The 18,990-nt window shown below is 40.5% G+C and overlaps 1 protein-coding gene across 1 annotated transcript in view; it reads right to left on the reverse strand.

Moving 5' to 3' along the window:
• Nucleotides 1-1,275: 1,275 nt before the first annotated feature.
• LOC131415480 (cytochrome b5) overlaps nt 1,276-18,990 on the reverse strand; it is a 33,237-nt gene continuing 15,522 nt past the window's right edge. The window contains exons 2-5 of the mRNA XM_058557304.1: nt 9,996-10,124; nt 8,098-8,127; nt 3,287-3,321; nt 1,276-1,541 (exon numbers count right to left, since the gene is read on the reverse strand). Of these exons, the coding sequence (XP_058413287.1) occupies nt 1,460-1,541; nt 3,287-3,321; nt 8,098-8,127; nt 9,996-10,124 (276 nt within the window). The 3' untranslated portion in view covers nt 1,276-1,459. The remainder of the gene's footprint in view (nt 1,542-3,286; nt 3,322-8,097; nt 8,128-9,995; nt 10,125-18,990) is intronic.

The raw sequence follows: 18,990 nt of genomic DNA on the forward strand, positions 1-18,990 counted from the left end.
CATGATTAAACAGCCATGAGAGCATGTATACATTAGCGTCTACTGGCCTGTGATGTCTGTGGATGTATCAGAACTCAGAGGTATATGTTTCAGAGCACTTCAAGTCTACTACAAGAGGCATGATTTTGTTCCAGGCACATGTTTATTAAAATTTGACTGCAGGATTCCTCTACAAGATATTTTCCCATGCGACACAGCCTCTCCCCTACCCCACCCCCACAATCACTCTGACTTTAACTTTCAGTGACAAAAAAGGCAAAGGGTGATGTATGTCATAGATTATAAAAATCTATACTCTGGAATAATAAAAAAATTCCTTTCCAATGTGTTTCAGTTATTTTTGAAGAACTCCACTGCTCGTCAGTCAGCCAGCACGCCACTGGAAACGTGCACAATCACAGCTAATTACAAATTAAAGTCTATAAATTCATCCTTCAAGTTTCCACATCTGAAAGAAAAAAAGCACGGGGCAGAGAACAATAAACGAAGACAGGATGACCGAATGAGGCCCCTGGAGCTCCAAGGAGAAAACAAACAGAGCCATAGAATCCCTCAGGGTCCATCGCCAGCAGCTAAATTTCTTCAAAAATCAGACTCCAGATGTCCCACAATCTCTCAAATTTGTGTTTCTACAAATTAGGGAGTCAATATTTCCTCACAAGAGTACATAAACAGTTTCCCCTCTGAATGAGGAATCTTTAAAACTTCAGAAGCTGTATAATGGAGACCCTCTTTGGAATAACATTTCTAAGTTGAGAGAAGGGACAGTTGTAATGTCCTCTCACGGTTCACAGGTTTTTGTTTCTGCGCTGGTGCTTCTTCATCCAAGAAGAGATGGAGTCTCTTTTCTAGGTCCTATAGGCCACTTTCTCTTTTTATCATCTATTTCAAGGAGAATAATTATTAGAAATCTTTTAAGCTATAATTTCTGGGCTTTTTTTAATTTCGTTGAAAAAGAAACTACATTGGGAACATGCAATACTGGGTTATTCAGTTAGATGTGAAGAGGCACAAGGAGAGATCCAAAAATGTTCCCCTCCTCCAGGCACAGACAACTCGGATCTGAATAACTAGCACATTAAATGACTCTGCTAAATAAGCAGAGATTCCAAATGTTAAAAACAATTATATACCAAAGAGGTACCCCAGGCAAACGTGGTGGTATATTTTAAAAGTCAGATATATCTTTAAAAGATCATGCTCACATTAAGTAAATTATGTAATGATGAAACATCAAAATTAAGTTGATGAATAAAAAGGCACACTCTAAAAGTCCAGGAGTAGAAAGGATAGGACAGTTCTTTCTGGTTTGTTTTATTTCTAATGTAGGAGGAAAGGCAAACAGGTGTATTAAAATTATTTTTCAGGTGAAGTTTTCTGTCAGTTGAAGCAGTTAATGTGGGCTTCTTTCTCCCTGGTCCAAAGCAGTCTTTTCTTTCATTGGCTTCTGAGAACGCATTTAGTCTTCCGACACGTAGATGCGATACATGAGGGCTACGACCAGTGCTGAGATGGCTGGGATCACCCAGTTGGTCCACCAGCTGGAAAGAAACAGCAATGATGCTTACATGGTGTTGGATGCAGGGGACTCAGAACTTTTGCTCCTTCTGATTACCATGAAAATCAGCATGGCACGTTCCTACTACCTCTCTAACCTATCTGGACGAAAAGACAACTCTGAGTTGCCAAAAACAAAGTGAGTGCCTGGGTATACCAGCAATTCTCTACCCTTCTGGCCTTAAGAGAAAACTAATGACCCTCCAGCTCCAATTAAATCTATTCCTACAACTTACACAAAGAGCTATGAATCACTCCCCCACAGATGCCACCTAGGACTCGTGACTCACTTATCTAAAGGACATCAACTCTGGGTTAGCCATCACAAGTTCACAAAAGTGAACATTCCTTACAGGCTTTATTCTAGTTACATACATTAATTAAGGATTTAAAACGGCACTAACTTGAGAACCAGAAGACCAAGGTTCTCATTTTGGGAGAGCCATCCGCAAGCTCTAGAGCCAAGGGCAAATCATGTCCCCCCAGCTGTAAAGTTCAGGGGTTGAACTGTATGACTAAGGGTGCTACTAGCACCACAGCTCTCCACTCTGGGATTCTGTCCTGAAAATCTCATCTTGACACGTACGTGGATTTAACATGTTAAGAAACAGCATGCCCAAACTGCTTAATCTGTGGTCCATCGGTATAAATTCACAAAAATCCCTAACTCACACATTGTTCAGTCCTGATGCATAGAATTTTTGATCTACTATAAATGACAGATTACGAATCAAATCAGGGGACAGAGCTAGGAAGATCTTCCATTTAGATTTGAACCCATAATTTCTTAGAGAACAGAAATTAATATATAGGTTTTAGACTCAGAATAAAGCCAGATAACACCTATGAATACAACTATTTTCTGTCATAAACTTCCTATCCTTTAATATTCTGCACACATCAACCCATTCAAAGACCAAGGTCAAATAAAGATTTAAATTGCAAAAGGATAACAAGTGTAATTTTCATCTTGGCGGGGTTTTCAGTTTCCATTTAGAAGGAAATTGACATGTCAGTAAACAGTAAGGTGAAGAACTGCCTGCAGGCAGGGAATGTACCAGAACACTGACAGACTGCAGTTAAATTTGACAGAGTGAAATGAAACAGGCAAAATGTGTGGTTTTGAGCTTGGGTTCAAAAAAAAAATATGATGGCAATTATACAAGTCAATATGGCAGAGCTGCCAAAAATGTTAATATGATCTTGGACTGTAATGAAGAAATCTGGTCCCTAGAACAAGTGATTCATGCTATACTTGGATTACTGGGTTCAATTTTAGGGCCAACTTATAACAAGGACAAAGGAAAGCTGAGCCATGCTTAGGAAGACGTAACCATTACAATTAAGAAACTGACCATACATCAAAGGAGGAAGGAAATGGAATGTTTGCCTGGAGATGACAAGATTGCACAGGCCATAGGACTGCACTGAGGGAAAAAGACTCGATTTGTTCTGTATGTTCCTTAGGGCAGACGCAGCTGGAGGGCGAGATTTGGGGTCACTCTGAAGAGAGTCCACAGCCTGAGCTGTCTGAGAGTTTAGGAGGGAATGCCCCAGGAGTCTGGGCGCCGAGTGGAGATAACCACTGGGCTGTTGGCTGAGAGTGGCATGGTGGGAGCCCGTGCATCAGAGAGGTGCCTCAGATGGGAGGAGAGAGAGGCTCCTAGGCCAACTCTGACTCTATGAGCCTTCCAATGCAATAACACTTTAAAAGAAAACCACCACATACCTGGAATCAGAATCAACAGTAGTGATAAGAGTTTCCTGAAACACAAGAGAAAAAGTAAGTTAAAGGGATCATCTGAACATTTATTCAACTGACTAAAAACCTGTTTTAAAATAAGATCACAATATTATATTCAATACATTCTTCAAAAAATGTTGAAAGGGAAAGTTACATCATAAACTTCCTTTAACTAAAATGCCTAATTTTACCATTTTTTCAGACAAAAAAAAATTTAAGAATGATCTATATTTAAATTATTTATAGACCATAACACAGATAACTTGAAAATAATGTTAAAAATTAATAGGCTACATAAAATATCTTGCACACAATAGACATCTAAATAGTTTAAAGTAGAAACTGAAAACACCATTTATACATACACACAACCCCATTATTACCTTTAAAAAGAGCAGTTTAATTCTTCAAAAGCATGAATGAAACATTCAATAAAAACATCAGTTATTTAATTCAAATCTTATATGAAGTAAGTATCCCCAAATTAAATTACAGACATGTCAACCAAAAAAAAAAAAAATCAAGGACCGTCATTTTTGTTTGTTTGTTTTGTTTTTTGTGTTTTTTTGTGAGGAAGATCAGCCCTGAGCTAATATTTGCCAATCCTCCTCTTTTTGCTGAGGAAGACTGGCCCTGGGCTAACATCCATGCCCATCTTCCTCCACTTTATATGGGACACTGCCACAGCATGGCTTGACAAACGGTATGTAGGTGCGCGCCCAGGATCCCAACCTGCGAACCCTCGGGCCACCAAAGTAGAGCTCGAGCACTTAACCGCTTGCGCCACCGGGCCGGCCCCAAGAACCGTCATTTAAATTATAACACCCTGGACCACCTCTCCTGGTCTTCTTTAACTCTGACAAGACAGTTCTAGAAAGACTCTGGAGGCCTCAGGGGTGGACTTCATACTGTCACCTGCCAGGAAGCCTCCAAACAAGGAGACCGCGTGCATGGGGGTCTTTCACAGTTATGACCTGTCTTATCTTCCAGAACTGTCCCAGAGAAGCTCTTCTTGTCAGTACCACAAAAGTGAACTAAGGATGGCCCTGGAAAAATGCATACTTCCCCAAACAGCTGAATAACTAAGGGCTAGTGAAACAAACTTTTCGGGCTTGAAAACGTGTTAAGAAGCATTCTTTTGATATTCCACACCAGCAAAGTATTAGTGCCTCAAAGGAAGGTAGCCATGAGTCAGGCAGCTTCGTCAGAAGTCCTGTCTCTGCAGCTCCCCAAAGCCAATCGTTAGCAAAGCCATCAGCGGTCTCAGCGAGGCGAAGCTACACTCAGCAAGGCGCGTTACAGAAACTCCCGTGAAAAGGCAGGAACCTTTCAGGGAAGAGCAAGCAAAGCAGTTACCAGACCCACCAACCTGGAAACACGGCCTTTAAGATTCCTGACATGATAGGGGGGAAAAAATAAGTCATTTAAAAAGAAAACTGCACATTTATTATCTTTTTAAGCAATGTTAGATCTTAGAAACACAAAAAAAAGTATGCATAACTACTGCAAGATTATTTTTCAAATTTTGCATATATGAATAAAATTAACACGGATTACTAGAAATAATTAGATTATGCAAAAACATCATTTAGCTATTAGAAGCAAGACATAATCAGTTCTGAAAGTCAAACACAACAGTTCACTAGAGGTGGAATATTATTGCCACACTAGAAAGTTAAGCCTCAACTAGTAAACACTAGGCAAAGACGGATCTGTTATTTCGTTATACTGAGCACATGCATTTTACCAAACACGCCGACAGCTCTTTATGGAAACTGGGCTGGCCTGTCCTTGCTGCACCCTTGTCATGGCCATGAGTGCTGACGCTCAACACTGCCAGTGCATCATCGCCACCAGGAACAATGACCTTCTAAAGAGCTGAACTTCACAAGATCATATACACTTCTGATTGCTCATTATTTGTTAGGCTCTTAACCCAGGGATGCTTGAAAGTTAAAGCAAGTTTGAATTACCACTTAGCACTTTGATGAAAAAGGAAACTGTCGTTCCTGTCTAATGCCCTGAGGGGCCTAAGTTGGATTTCGATCTAACTAACAAATATGTCAACAATAAACAGGGAGAAAAAACTATGGTTTTTATTAGGGGCTCTGCCACCTGTTCACTCCGTGACCCTGAGGGGTTCAGTTTCAAGCAGGAAAAGGTTAATAATTAAATCAGTACAGGATGAGCTCTATATAAAAGCATGTAAAACCCATCAAGCTTTGGCAAATCAAAGTCATGTCATTTGTAAGTTCATCTAACTTAGCCCATTCCTTAATTGGAAGGCTTTCCAAAAAATACTGACAGAATAATGCCTTTCATGCGAAGTCTAGAGCCTACATAAGTGTAAGAGACTGCCACTGCCATGCCTGAAATGGGTGCCAGCTGTGGTTCTGCAGTGTGTGACCTTGAGCAAAGTCAAAGCTTGGAACAAGGTCTGAGCTTCACTTTCTTCACCTTCCCTGGAAGGTCCATGGATCCCACAGAAATATCGTGAGAATCAAATAAAGTCTTTTATACAGCAATGCTTTGAAAACTACAACCAAGAAAAGGTATTGCCACTACTAATATCCTCCATGTAAACAAATTTGATAGATATGGATTTGTTTAATTAAAAATGCATCATTTCTTTGTCTACAAATACCTTAGTTTGGCAACCTAACATCATGTTTTCCTTTGGGCAGGTACAAGCTAATAATCTTTGCTGCATCTTATTTCACAATCCAACTAGATATTTTAAGTAGGCAATGTGCCAAAAATTCAGACCCCAGCATACGTTTATCAGCCTGGGGACAGACGGATGGTTATACAGACACACACAACAAAAGAAACATCTAAGAACACTCTTATTCTGTTAAACTAGAAGCACAAGACAGATAAATCTAGAAGAGTGACCATGTATTTTCTTTCACAGTATTTGCTTACGGCCTCTAAGCAAAACAGCAAGTTCTTGCCCCACATTCCCCCAGTTCTGCTCTAACATAAGCAGTCACATATGTTCTACAAGCACATAACAGAGAAGAGAGTCTGTCTTTCAAAAATAAAGCCGTTATGGTAGAAGACGCCAGGCCTAATTGGTGTTTTCTGCTTGTGAGCATCGTGGTTTGGGATGTGGTTGGATCTATACTAGATCTAGGTTCATGCAATGAGCCTTATCAAATCCTTGTTTTACTGTAGCTGAATGATTTGCACCAAGACTATTAACATACTGAATACCTAACAGGAAAAAATATACTTTTCCTTGACAGATTTTGGAGAAAAAGCAAAAATGTCATGCATCACAAATTTCAGGGGTCCAAAAAGAAGCCTCAAAAAAAGCACTCAAGTATGAACTAACAGCAAGGATTCTAAGCAATTGTTACAGAGGCAATTCGAATTCTGAAGTCCATTTTTCATCTTCCTGACGGACTCAGATCACCAAGGTTGAGCTTAAGCCTTTTTTGAACAGGGAAAGAAGAGGATATAAATGAAATTGCTTTGCACAAAACAGCCTTAGATAAGACTTTTATCGTACTATCTAGGGTGTTGAGGTAAACATGGCCTTTATGCTCTGTCGGGTTAACTGCTTTCATTTTGTTGTAGGTTAAAGATAATGTCCTGTCAGCAACAGCAGTAAAATGAGTTCCCCAGTTCCTAACACAAGCTCTGTGGAGTCTGCTGCTATACTCTCTCTAATAAAACTGAGAGTATAAACCAAAATGAAAAAATTATACTCTTTGCGTCGTTTGTTTCGAACAAAACTTTCTCCCACGGTCTTTTAACTACAGGCCAGCAACTATTCTATTTTTACTTTTTTTTTTTTTTTGCCGAGGAAGATTAGCCCTGAGCTAACATCTATTGCCAACTTTCCTCTTTTTTGGCTTGAGGAAGATTAGCCCTGAGGTAACATCTGTCGCCAACCTTCCTCTTTTTTTTGCTTGAGGAAGATTAGCCTTGAGCTAACATCTGTCGCCAAATTTCCTGTTTTTTTTGCTTGAGGAAGATCAGCCCTGAGCTAAGATCTGCGCCAATCCTTCTCCACTTTATATGTGGGTCGCCACCACAATGACCACAGCGTCACGGCTGACAAGTGACGTAGATCTGCACCCGGGATCCGAACCTGTGAACCCGGGCTGCAGAGGCGGAGCGTGCCGAACTTAACCACTATGCCAGGGGGCCAGCCCCCTACTTGTACTTTTTTGGAACTTTGACTGCTGTCACCAATTCTTACTATGGATTTATCTTCAAATGTAAGTGAGATGATCAGCTCAGAGAGAAGGGCTAGTGAACCAGAGCGTAAAATCAGTATTACTAGAGTTATTTTCCTTCCCTAAGGAAAATGCACCAAAATGTTATTATTTAATTAACATTAAATCCATCCAACAAATATTTATTGAACACCTATTATGTTCCAGAGACATGGAGATGAAGAAGACATGGGTAGTGTCCTCAAAGGTGTAAGTAATAAGACCTCGGCTCAATCAGATTTTAAGTTCTCTGAAAATACAGCTTGTGTCAAATCTTTCAGATCAGAAGCACAATGCTACTTTTATAAAAAGTAGCTCTTCAAAAGGTATCTATTGACAATTATGATGAAAAAATTATTTTAAGTATTGAGAGTCTTATGAAAATAACACACAAGCTATCCTAACAGAAGGTAATGACTAGTCTATACAAATAAACTTTGCTGAGCCAACAGGTTACATATTCCTCTAACCTAGGAAGGCCTGTGCTGGTCTTTGCCTTCCAGTTTGACAGAAGTAAAATACAGTGAAGACAACTACAGCCCCTGAGACATTTGAGATGCTCACACTTACCGCAGGCCGGGTTATCTTTGATCTGTCATCCTGCAATAAAAAAAATAAGGCACATTATGGAATGAAAAGACATCTACAAAAAGTACCATTTCCAAAGTCCTTGCTTTTACTGAGTTTTTTTTTAAAAAACATTAGTACTTAGTAATTAGCATTTTGGGTTCCTCTATCCAGGTTGTTAAACACAAAGTTTGATCCATCTGACCTGACTGCAAAAATTAATAGCAGATTAAGTGTCGAGAGATATGTTCGATCTAGAGTTCCAAAGTTGAGAATAGCATCCATGACAGTCATATTTATATGCTGATGTATATTTACATTGATTAGACTTGGATTGCAATCCTTAATTCAGGGAGCAGCTGAGACCTAATTAGATTCTTCCCTTCCATCCTCTCAAATTCCCTTGGAGGGGTGTGTCTGCATGTATGAGTGTGTGTGCACATATACATGTGTATATGTGTATCTTATTTGCGTGATATCCTCAGTGAATTCCCACAATCTCCCAATTACAGGGTCATAATCTACTTAAACCTCCAGCCAAAGCAGTCCAAAACAAAGCACATCTAAAGGCTGACCGCAGGTAAGCCCAGTGGGCAGGTGAGACAGAAATGCTGCAGTCACGGCCTGCAAACCCACCCGCTCTACCCCACAAGCTTTGGAATGGAAAGAATAAGGATTGAACATTTTAAGCCCAGCCTCTCTGATGACCATAAAACTACTTCACTTTTGAAGTATGAAGAAGAAAATATGTGGGCAAATAAACTTTCCAGACAAATGAAGCTTACTCTCCAAGTATCATCTCCTACCACCAAAAAAAACCCTCCCCACTCAATGGAACTTGTTCTAAAATGAATTTCCTATCATCAGGCCTTCCACAAAGAGTCTGGCTTAACCTTCCCTTCATTCCTGGTCACTACAAGCAGCATGCATCCACCATATACAAGACTTTTCCTACGTTTTTTTTTGTTTTTTAGTGGTTTCTCAATGTGCTCACTTGGGTTGAGGGTATTTGCCAATGTTTTTCCTTGTTAAAGAGCCCACTTCCAGCAGCACCTCATCCCCCTTCTGGTTGGCTACTGGTAAGGAACCACGAGCTGGGAAAGCAGAAAGGAGGGCGCTGGCTCTGAGGAGAGGTCCAGGTGCACTCCAGAGGTAAAGAGGAGGGCTTAACACACAGCGTGGGACCTGCCTGTCTGCTCAGGATGCTCGGAGAACTCGGCTACTTCTTTCCAAGTGCTCATACATTCCTGATAACTTCAGTTGACGGACTAGCAAAGTTTAACATGGTCATTTAAAACTGCCACAGAAGAGCCTAAATTTTATAAAAGCTAAATGAGGCCTGTGTTTTTTTAAAGTCAGTCCATGAGCTGGCACCAAAGGTGATGTTCTCAAAGGTCTGGAGAAGTGAGAAGAATGAGGACAATGTGTGGGTTTTACAGAAGGTAGAGTTCATTCATTTAACATGACTGGTTTCTAAAAAAAGAATTTTAAATCATATTTTAGAATTAAAATATCTTCAAACTAATGAAAGAAAAAAGAAGTTTCTTAAGGAAAATATTTTGGTCAAAAAAGAAAAAAATATAATTATACTGGCTTGATACGCCCCACCTTCCAAAATTTGCTGCTCCATGACACTTCAGAGTCTGAGACGCACCACCCTCAGGACACGGCCTTGGGACTAGGGGATTCTGACTCCAAGTGCCAGTGAAAAATGCAACCAGAGATATGCAAAGAAATTTCTGGTCAATTTGTTTATGACAAAAATGGTATTCTAAAATCAGGAGACATTGTTTTTGCTTTACTCCTTTTTAAGTTCTGTAATATGCAAGCCTACAGATTTGAATAAGGTCAATCAACAGCTTTAAAGAGAAATAAGTAAAGGCCCCCAAAAATGTACTTACTGGATGAAGTTCCCCAATGATAAATGTTTTGGACAACTCTCTAGCATCTGTAGAATGCCCGACATCTTCAAAGTTTTCAGTAGCATCACCTCCAGCTTGTTCCCTTAAGACTTCTTCCCCACCAGGATGCTGTTCAAACAACAGATAGATATAAAAACATAAATATTTTCTCCCAGGCAAATGAATTAAAAGGAAGCGGCCGGTTTATTTAACCAAATAGGTTACTCCAGAAGTTACAGATGGCAATGTGTGAGTATAAGTAGTCCATAACATGGATGAAAACAACATACTCCTTTGTATTCAATTTCCTTCTTGAAAGAGCAGTGGAACCTTTCTCTAACAGTAAGATGTTCATTTCCCCAGGTTATTCATATGGCAATAAAAGCATTAAGCACTATTTTTAATGCTTCGGGAATGTCCTCTTTGCTTTTCCATAAAGCTCCCATAATTGCTCTTCTAATCTTTACCCAATCTACTTTTTCTTCAGTCCTATACCTTGACCTTTGACTTCTTTGGTCTCAGTGTGGACGTACGCCATTACACCTTAGATGACAATTCATCTGTGAAAAGCATCCTGCATGTCCAGAAAAGTACAGGCAGCGTACAGGCTGTTGGACAGGCAAGCGAGTCCCCTGCCTCCTGCAGAACTTACCTTCCAGTAGGAAGGAAAAGAAAAGCAAGCAGGTGCAAGAGTGACTTGCTCAAGAAGACTACCAATAGGGAACAACAGAGGCAGAGAGAAGAGTTCAGTTCCACCGGGCGGGGCGGAGGGGTGGAAAGAGGCTTTTGTGTAATCAAAGCATTTTTGTGTTCTCAGCTGCTTTAATTGGTAAAACAAGGATGGTCTCGATGCAGGAGTGGAGACTGACAAGTGGGGCGCAGTCACAGGATAGAGGTGAAGAAGTCTAGAGGTTCTCAGGCAAGGGAAGGAGTTCTCCGTCACGTAAAAAGAAAGTGCGCGCTTGGTTATACCACCCCAAATATTTCTGCTGGGAAAAAAACTTCTCAAATTGAGCTTCAGTATTACCTTAGATCAAATCCACCCCAGCCTTGAGCAAATCACCTGTAAACGTCCAGTAACTGACCAATTCTCCCCTGCACAACTGACTGCAGTCTGTTCTTAATTTCCCCCAATAATGGAAGATACAAAAGTACCTAACATTTTAGAAAGCTAGTCAATGATTCTCTTTTGAAACTTGTTTCTCCTCTTTTGCTTAAACCGACCTAGTGTTAAACAAATCTACTTATTTTTTTCTCTACTATTTGTAACAGTTATCCATCTAAATTATAGAAAAATTGGAAAGCACAAAAAGAAAATAAAAATCTCCTAAATCACTCATAATCTTGCCATCCAGACAGAGCTGGATATACATAGATGTATATGTATGAATAAGTTTAAAAAGAAAATCGTGATCATTACCTTATGTAAGCAGACCGCAACACATGGTACAGAGACAGTACTACCGAGCGGTCACTACTACTATGTGACCTTGGGAAAATAATGGTACTTGTCTCATATCGTTTTTGAGGATTAAATGTGTTAATATATGCGTCTGACACATATGACCAATAAATATTATCCAGCATTTTTATTAAATATTTTCTAATGTCTTTATCTTTTCTCAATATGGCTATATAAATGGCTACAAAATATTACATTGTGTAGACACTTTCAAACTTATTTAAATTTCTTCTACTGGGGCCATTGACAAGTCCACTTTAAACAAACATGGAAGCCACGCTCAAGGTATAGAAGGTAAAGGCAGTTGACCGGCTCTCACTCTGAAAGCCAGCCTGAAGCTTCCTGATGCATCTCCCAGTCTGTGGCAATGAAACATGGTTTGTTGCCTCTGGAATAGCCTGCTTATTGTTGGCCACGGACTGAGGAGTACAGATGCAACAATGTGGGAGATATAAAATGACTAACTTACTCAGCACCCACAAATCATGTAAATGCATAGACTGCTGTTCCTTCCGTGTGGGTGGCTTAACTCAGGAGTTCCTTAACTTTTGGTGCCTGGTAAGGATCTGTGAGGACAGACAAACCTCCTTGAGTAAATCATTATTTTTCAGTCATAGCCTATCTTCAGAGGAAAATTTCAAATGAGGTTAAATACATAGATTGGCCTTTTACAAAGAGTCACAAAATTAGATAAGTTTTAAAAATATCGAATTCTGATCTTTAAAGTGCCAAAATGGAGAAAGGGAACATTCTACTTCATAGATAGTAACACAGCATCTTAGCCTGAAACAAAAGGGCTACTTCTCAACTTAATTTCTGACCAAGCACAGGAAACAAAAGGGTATGTGTGTCTGTCTGTATATGTTTTTATGATTTAGACTCTGCCTAAACCATTTGTGAGGCAGTTTCCTAAGAAAAAAGGGAAAGAGAGAATGAGAGAGAAACAACTAGGCTATATTGGTTTCACTGAGCACTATTTAAGAAAAAAAGTATAGAATAAATGAATTGATGCTAAAATACTTTTGCCCTAAGGATTTTTTAAACAGTTAGTAAGAAAAACAAAGCCTAAAAATTAATTTTTTGGAATAAAATAACTCAAATCTTGGTAAGACAGTAAAATATATGGGACTGCCTTATCATAACACCTAATATTTTCCTTGAAATATATTTATGATGTGGGGAGTGAGAGAAACAGACAGACAGAGACACCTTGCCAAGTAAATCAAGTCTAAATCGCGATGGTTTGAAACTAGGCAATTCATCTTGTCACCCTCCTCACTCTCACCAGCAGAGTCATGCTGCAGTTTTAACAAGCACACATCGCATGTGAAGATTAAAGGAAACGCTCTTCCCAACCCGTAGGCACTCGTGAAGGACAAAGAAAACTGGGACTGCTGCTGTTGGTGCCATCTTGGTTATTCCCAGAGACGGTATATGTCAGCAATTTCTGTCCAGAAACTCATAGAAAACTTACTGCTACCTTTGGGGCACATTACAGAGTTTGGGGGTGAGCCAAAGAAAAGGCAAGGCTTTGAAAAAGGAAAGCGGTAAAGTAACAGGTGAGCAAAATTATCTGAGTATTTTCTGAAAGATTTAAGGAAAAGACCAAAATGCCTAGTCACTTGTAGGCAAGATCAGAGGTAACAAACGGGGTGAAATTTTCCATAAGAGCCAAACTTTGATGAAGTCTGTGTCAGAAATCCGTCCTCGTCAAGCACGACTCACTGGGACCCCCACTCATCCCTGCCTGTGTGGCCGTCAGCAGCTGCAGAGCCCAGAGAAAGGAGGGAGGGCAAGTCAGGGGTGACCGTAAGGAGGACCCAGGAAGGAGAGAACCAGGGCAGCGACGGAAAAACAAGCCATTTCCACCGGAGCTGTCCTTCTAACATAAAGTCTCCCATTTTTCCAGAGGACGATTTCATTTTCCATTTGTATTATCATGTGTGAAAGTTGATTCACTCAATGCACACACACCGAGTGTCTCCATGTGCCAGACACAATAGTGAGCACAGAAGGTCACAGCTCCTGCCCTGGGGAATTCACAATCTAATAGTGATCCAACAGGAATGATCCATGACTCTACAACTGCAAGTGAGAATCGAGGTTCTGAAATGAAACAGCACAGCCCCATGAAGAATGGAACCCTGAGGACTGAGGAACGGCTTCACTGAGCTGAGATGTAGAGTGGGAGTCGGAGTTAAAGTGGAGCAGAGACCGAGGGAATAAACGTCCGGCAGAGGAAGGAGCCTGGCGAGTTCAGGAACAGGAAGAAGTTAGTGCAGGGGGAAGGAGAAAGGGCAAGCTGGAGAGGGCAGGCCACACAGGGCTCGCAGGCCCTTTTATCTTCATCCTGGGAGCAATGAGAAGCCATTGAAAGGATCTAAGGCAGGAAGGTGACAAAATCAGATTTAGTTTTAAAAATATAACCCAGTCTTCAGAGTGGAGAACAGATATAAGGGTAGAAGAGGATTTGAGAAGACTATTGTCTAAGGCATTACAGGAACCTAGGCAAAAGGTGACAGTAACCTAGGGCAGGCTGGTAGCAGCCATGAAGATGAAGAGACAGAACCTGTCAGAGTGAAGATGGTGAATGAGAGACAAGACGCATCATGATGACTCAGATTTTTGGCTTGTACAGTTGAATGGATGATGGTGACAAGTGGTAGGACTGAGATCCTGGAAGGACACAGTGAGTTAATAATTCCATCTGCTTCTGCGAAATCTCCACTTTATAAGTTACCCAAATATACGTTGCTCTGACAGCATACGAGAACCCCCAGGTACAAACCAGAGAATACCAATAAAATAATTGGAAATAGCTTTCACCGTTTGCATCTATATTTTAAGGTATATATATAGGAAATATATTTGAAAAGGTGGGCACAGTCCATAATTCAGAAGACATTAACTTCCATGACCCCTCCCCAATCCTAAGGATGCTTTCAGGAAGACACGGTAAATTCTTGTGGTATCAACAGGAGTGCTGGCTACCAGGTCCTGAAATTACAACTGGCTTTCTACTGCTCATGGCACAAACACTGTCAGCAGCTTTGGCATGGTAGATCTCTCCTCCTTGAAGTGCTTTCTTCACGTGGCTTCCAGGACAACAGGCTCTGCTGGTTTCCCTTCAAACTTACTGATTCCTACTTTCCAATCTCCTATCTTCTCCCAGTTTAAACGGGGGAGCACCCCAGGACTCCGGCAGTGGCCTGCAGCCATTCTCTGTCTGTGCCAGCTCTCCTGGTGATCTTATCTAGTCTCTGACCGAGAATATGTACTACCTGTTCCCTAATGAACACAGTTGAATAATGACCCCTCTAACTTCCCCAGAGCTCCAGACTCCTCCTCGATGCAACAGCCTACTTAACACGTTCACTCAATGTCTAATGCACAGGCGGAACATAACATAACCAAAACCGAATGTTTTACTTTTCCCCACAATGCACTCCTTCCCAGTCTTCCCATTCTCAGTAAATGTTGCCACCATGCATTCAGTTGCTAGAAGTCAAACACCAAAAGCCAAACTTTACTCCTCTTTCTTTCTCACTCCAATCCATCAGCAAATCCAGTTGGCTACCATCAAAAATATTCAGAATCTAACCGCCTCTCCCCACTTCCATGGCTACCACCGTAGGCCAAGCCACCAACATCTCTTGGACAACTATAACCATCTCCTAACTGGCCTCCTGCTTCCTCCCATTTGTTCCCACAATCAACTCCCCTTACATCGTCATGCCGTGAAGAGTTTTAGTTGATGACTATGATGATCTTGGAAAGGGCTTGTGTTAGCTTAGTCCAGGGAGCTGCCTGCAGTGGAAGTGAAGGGAGGTAAAGGGCCAAGTAGAAAAGCAAAACAGACCTGCTTCAATGACAGATGGAAGATGACGGTCCCCCCCCCGACTTGCAAATATCCAAAGGGCCCAAGAGGAGTCTGTGCTCTCTCGGCTCTACCCACATAGTCTCTGGCAGCCCTCAAACTTGCCAGACTCACCCCATCTCAGAACCCTCACATCTGCCTTCTGCTTGGCATGCTCTTCCCAGACCTTCATGTGGTTTCATCCGCCACCTCATTTATACTCTGAAGAATGCCAGCTTTTCAGAGTCCTTCACTGATTTCCCCGTCTAAAAGCGCCTGTCCCAGATCCCCACACCATGGTCTCTATCCTTTTCCTATTCTATTTTCCTTCACAGCACTTATTACCACCTGAAGTTATATTTATATAACTTGTTTGTAAGATTCAGGAGGACAGAGACTTTTGTCTGTCTTGCTCATCGCTGTTGCCCCATTGCCTGGCAAATGGCAGATACAAAGAAATATTTGTAAGTAATGGTTGGATAAACAAATGAGAAAGCACAGATCATTATACAATGGTTTTGAAACTATTATATACAACTAGTTAAGTGGTTGAGGACAACTTTCTCATTCCATACCACTCTCCTTTTCCTGAACTGGAATAGTTCTAACCATTCAGAGACCAGATAATTTCATATTTAATTGCTGTCTAATTCATTTAGTCAAAATACTTACTGAGTGTCTACTATGTGCAAGGCATTGTGTGGGACACACAAAAGTACATGAAAAGTCACTGCAATTTGATCCTGAAGAAGCGTACAATTAATTTGAGGTTAAAGAAATAACACAGAAAAGACCTTTGGCCTTCATTCATATAGTCTCAGAGTTTTGACTATTCATGAATTACCCAACAGGTCCTAAACATGTAGTAATATATAATATTACTGAGCATGAATTTGAGTCACTTTCCCTGAGAGGACGAGCAAATGAGTCACTTAGCTATTGAGCACAGCCACAGACAACGCAAACCTTCGAGAGAGAGAGAGATAACCTAGGTGAAAAGTTAAAAGGCATTTCATTCGCCATGCAAGAAGTGTACATTTATTATTATGTATGTGTGTATGAATCAAGGTGAGCTCAGCATGTAGAGAAGTGTGCTCCCTTGAGTGGTATGATGCTAGAAGCAGCAGGGACATCAGGCGACCCCACAGTTTTGGTGGTGCACTTCCTGTCAACGTGAGAAGGCTCAGAGATGAGGGTCATTGGCTAGAACAAGAGTTCAGCACAAACCAAACTGCTCTGAAAGAAAACGTTTTTGTCAACTGACTCATCTAAAAGGGAGAGGCCAACACAGAAGGTGAAGATAGCCAAGGACCTATGACTCTTCTCTGTGGATATGTAGCAAGTTTTAGGATCCAGTCTGACCTATTTTACCAGTTTGCCAACCCTAGAGCATTAAAAGGTAAGGGTAAGAACTTCTTATCTGTATAATGACAATGCAATAAAGGCTTGCTTGACTCAGTTTATTCTAGTTTATTTATTTATATCAATTAAACATAAATTAACAGTTTTATGAATTTAGTCCTTGTTTTCCAATCACTAAAGGTCTGAAGTGGTCTCATAGGCTTTTCAGTTACACTTCATGTGAGAAATACAGTTGTAATTCTACTTGTGTATTTGAGGACTTATCAAAGTCAAGGGTCCGTCAAATACATACAAGAATGAGAGGAATACAAACACTAAGGTAGAAAATGAAAAGTATTAAATTGAGTATCAATAAACTCAAGGAAAGGATAGTCATTTGGTCGGAGGACAACAACAAAGGAACCCTCAACATGCTGAACGATTGACCGGAAGGGTGAGGCCGCTCCTCCCCCATTAATGGGTCACCCCAGTTAATGGCACTCACTGAGCCTGTACGGTACTCAATGATCTAAAAGGTATACCCCCCGTTTTCTAAAAAATTTAAGAGCTAAAAAAAGAAGAAAATATTACAAACTTGATAAATTTTTCTCCACTGGGCACCAAATATCCATAATGAAATAAGCAATATTTACAGTCCTTTGGACAATGTTAACAAACAGAAACAAGCTCAGATTCTTATGTCATCTTTAATTAATAGTGCCATGCTGCTATTTTCAGGTAAACACTGTTGAGTTACCTGCTGTGAAAAATCTCCATACTTAAAACCGATGATCAGCTGTTACTCTTCACCTACAGAGCTGGCCTCGCCATGATCCCACTGACCCCACCTCTTTGCAAATATACCCTCCTGGTAAGAATCTGCTTTAACCTGAAAACACTCAGTGCAGGTGAAGTTTTGGCACTCCTGGGATTGCTTCTAGGGTTATCAGGGTTAACCCACACTCACAGCCTCCCCTCGGAGACCCTATGATAAGCTTCATTCATAACCAAAGTTTCAAGAACCTCACTGAGAAGACATGTGGCCTGTTTAAACTACAGAGCTCAACGGTTTACACCCTCGGTCATTACAAAAAAGAACAGGACCCGAGCCTGATGGGCCATCCTCCCAGGCCCCACTGGTGTCACACCAGTGCTGTTCAAGTGGCGAGGGCCAGTCCCTAGGAGCCTTCTTCTCACACCTCATCTTCTACCCCCCGATATTCTCTACTTCAGTAATAGCTAGTAGTGAGAGAGATACCACAGACAACATGTAAGTTTTCTCAAATTAAGAGTCCCATTTCCCATACATAGAAAACAAATGAATATCAGACTAAAATAGCAGAAGACGCTTTACCAGAGCAAAACAGTGCAAAAGTATCAGGGGTCAGGTACAGAATAAGTACAACCAATGAAGGCGTGATCTGGGGTTACTTTCGTATGTTAAGAGGCCAAGAATTACAAAATCAACACGATGAGTGATGTCTCAAATCCTTTTTAGAATGAGGCCAAAGAGAAATGCTAAATAAAGGAATAAATGCACTATTAGAGATTCCACAGTATCTAGGATTTTTTAAATTGTAGGAAAATTCTATTTCATATTTAATATTGTACACTAAAAGTGGATGGATAAAAACTGGCAAGATGAAAAAGATAAACTGAGATGGCACTCCTCATACAGATGATTTCAATAAATACACTCTTAATATGCATGCAATAATCTTAAGGAGAAAGACAGTGTGAATAAAATCAAAGTCATTCTAGATTCAAACATGCAGTCTGCAACAACTATTAATTCAGAAACTGATTACCGAGGGAAAATACTGTCCAGGTCCATTCTTTGTTCTTACTATTTGTTTCTATGGCTGTTTTACAGTTCCTTAGATTCCCTACCCAGAAAATAAAGATGGGTATAAATTATATTTTTGGAATTATCTTTGCTAGCTTTGTTCCCCTTAACCACAAATAATTTCATAAATGAGATAGCCTTAGGCTTGATACAGGATAATATTTTTGCTTAGTCTTTGACCTTAATTCCTAGAATTCCTATACTTTAGTGGCTTTGGAAAAACAAGTTACAAAATTTCAAAGTCAAAGGTTAGGTCTTGTTCATGTGGCAGAAAAGTCTTCCATTCTTATAAATAAAACCAGGGAGGGCTTCTCATAGAGTTCATGGCTCCAGCCACCAAACTGGTCTTCCTCTCTCCAATCTCTCATCCCTTTTTTTTTTTTTTTTGCTGAGGAAGATTCGCCCTGAGCTAACATCTGTGCCAATCTTCCTCTTTTTGCTGAGGAAGATTCACCCTGAGCTAACATCTACGCCAATCTTCCTCTTTTTG

This window comes from Diceros bicornis, chromosome 16 (assembly GCF_020826845.1).
Source record: "Diceros bicornis minor isolate mBicDic1 chromosome 16, mDicBic1.mat.cur, whole genome shotgun sequence".
NCBI lineage: Eukaryota > Metazoa > Chordata > Mammalia > Perissodactyla > Rhinocerotidae > Diceros > Diceros bicornis.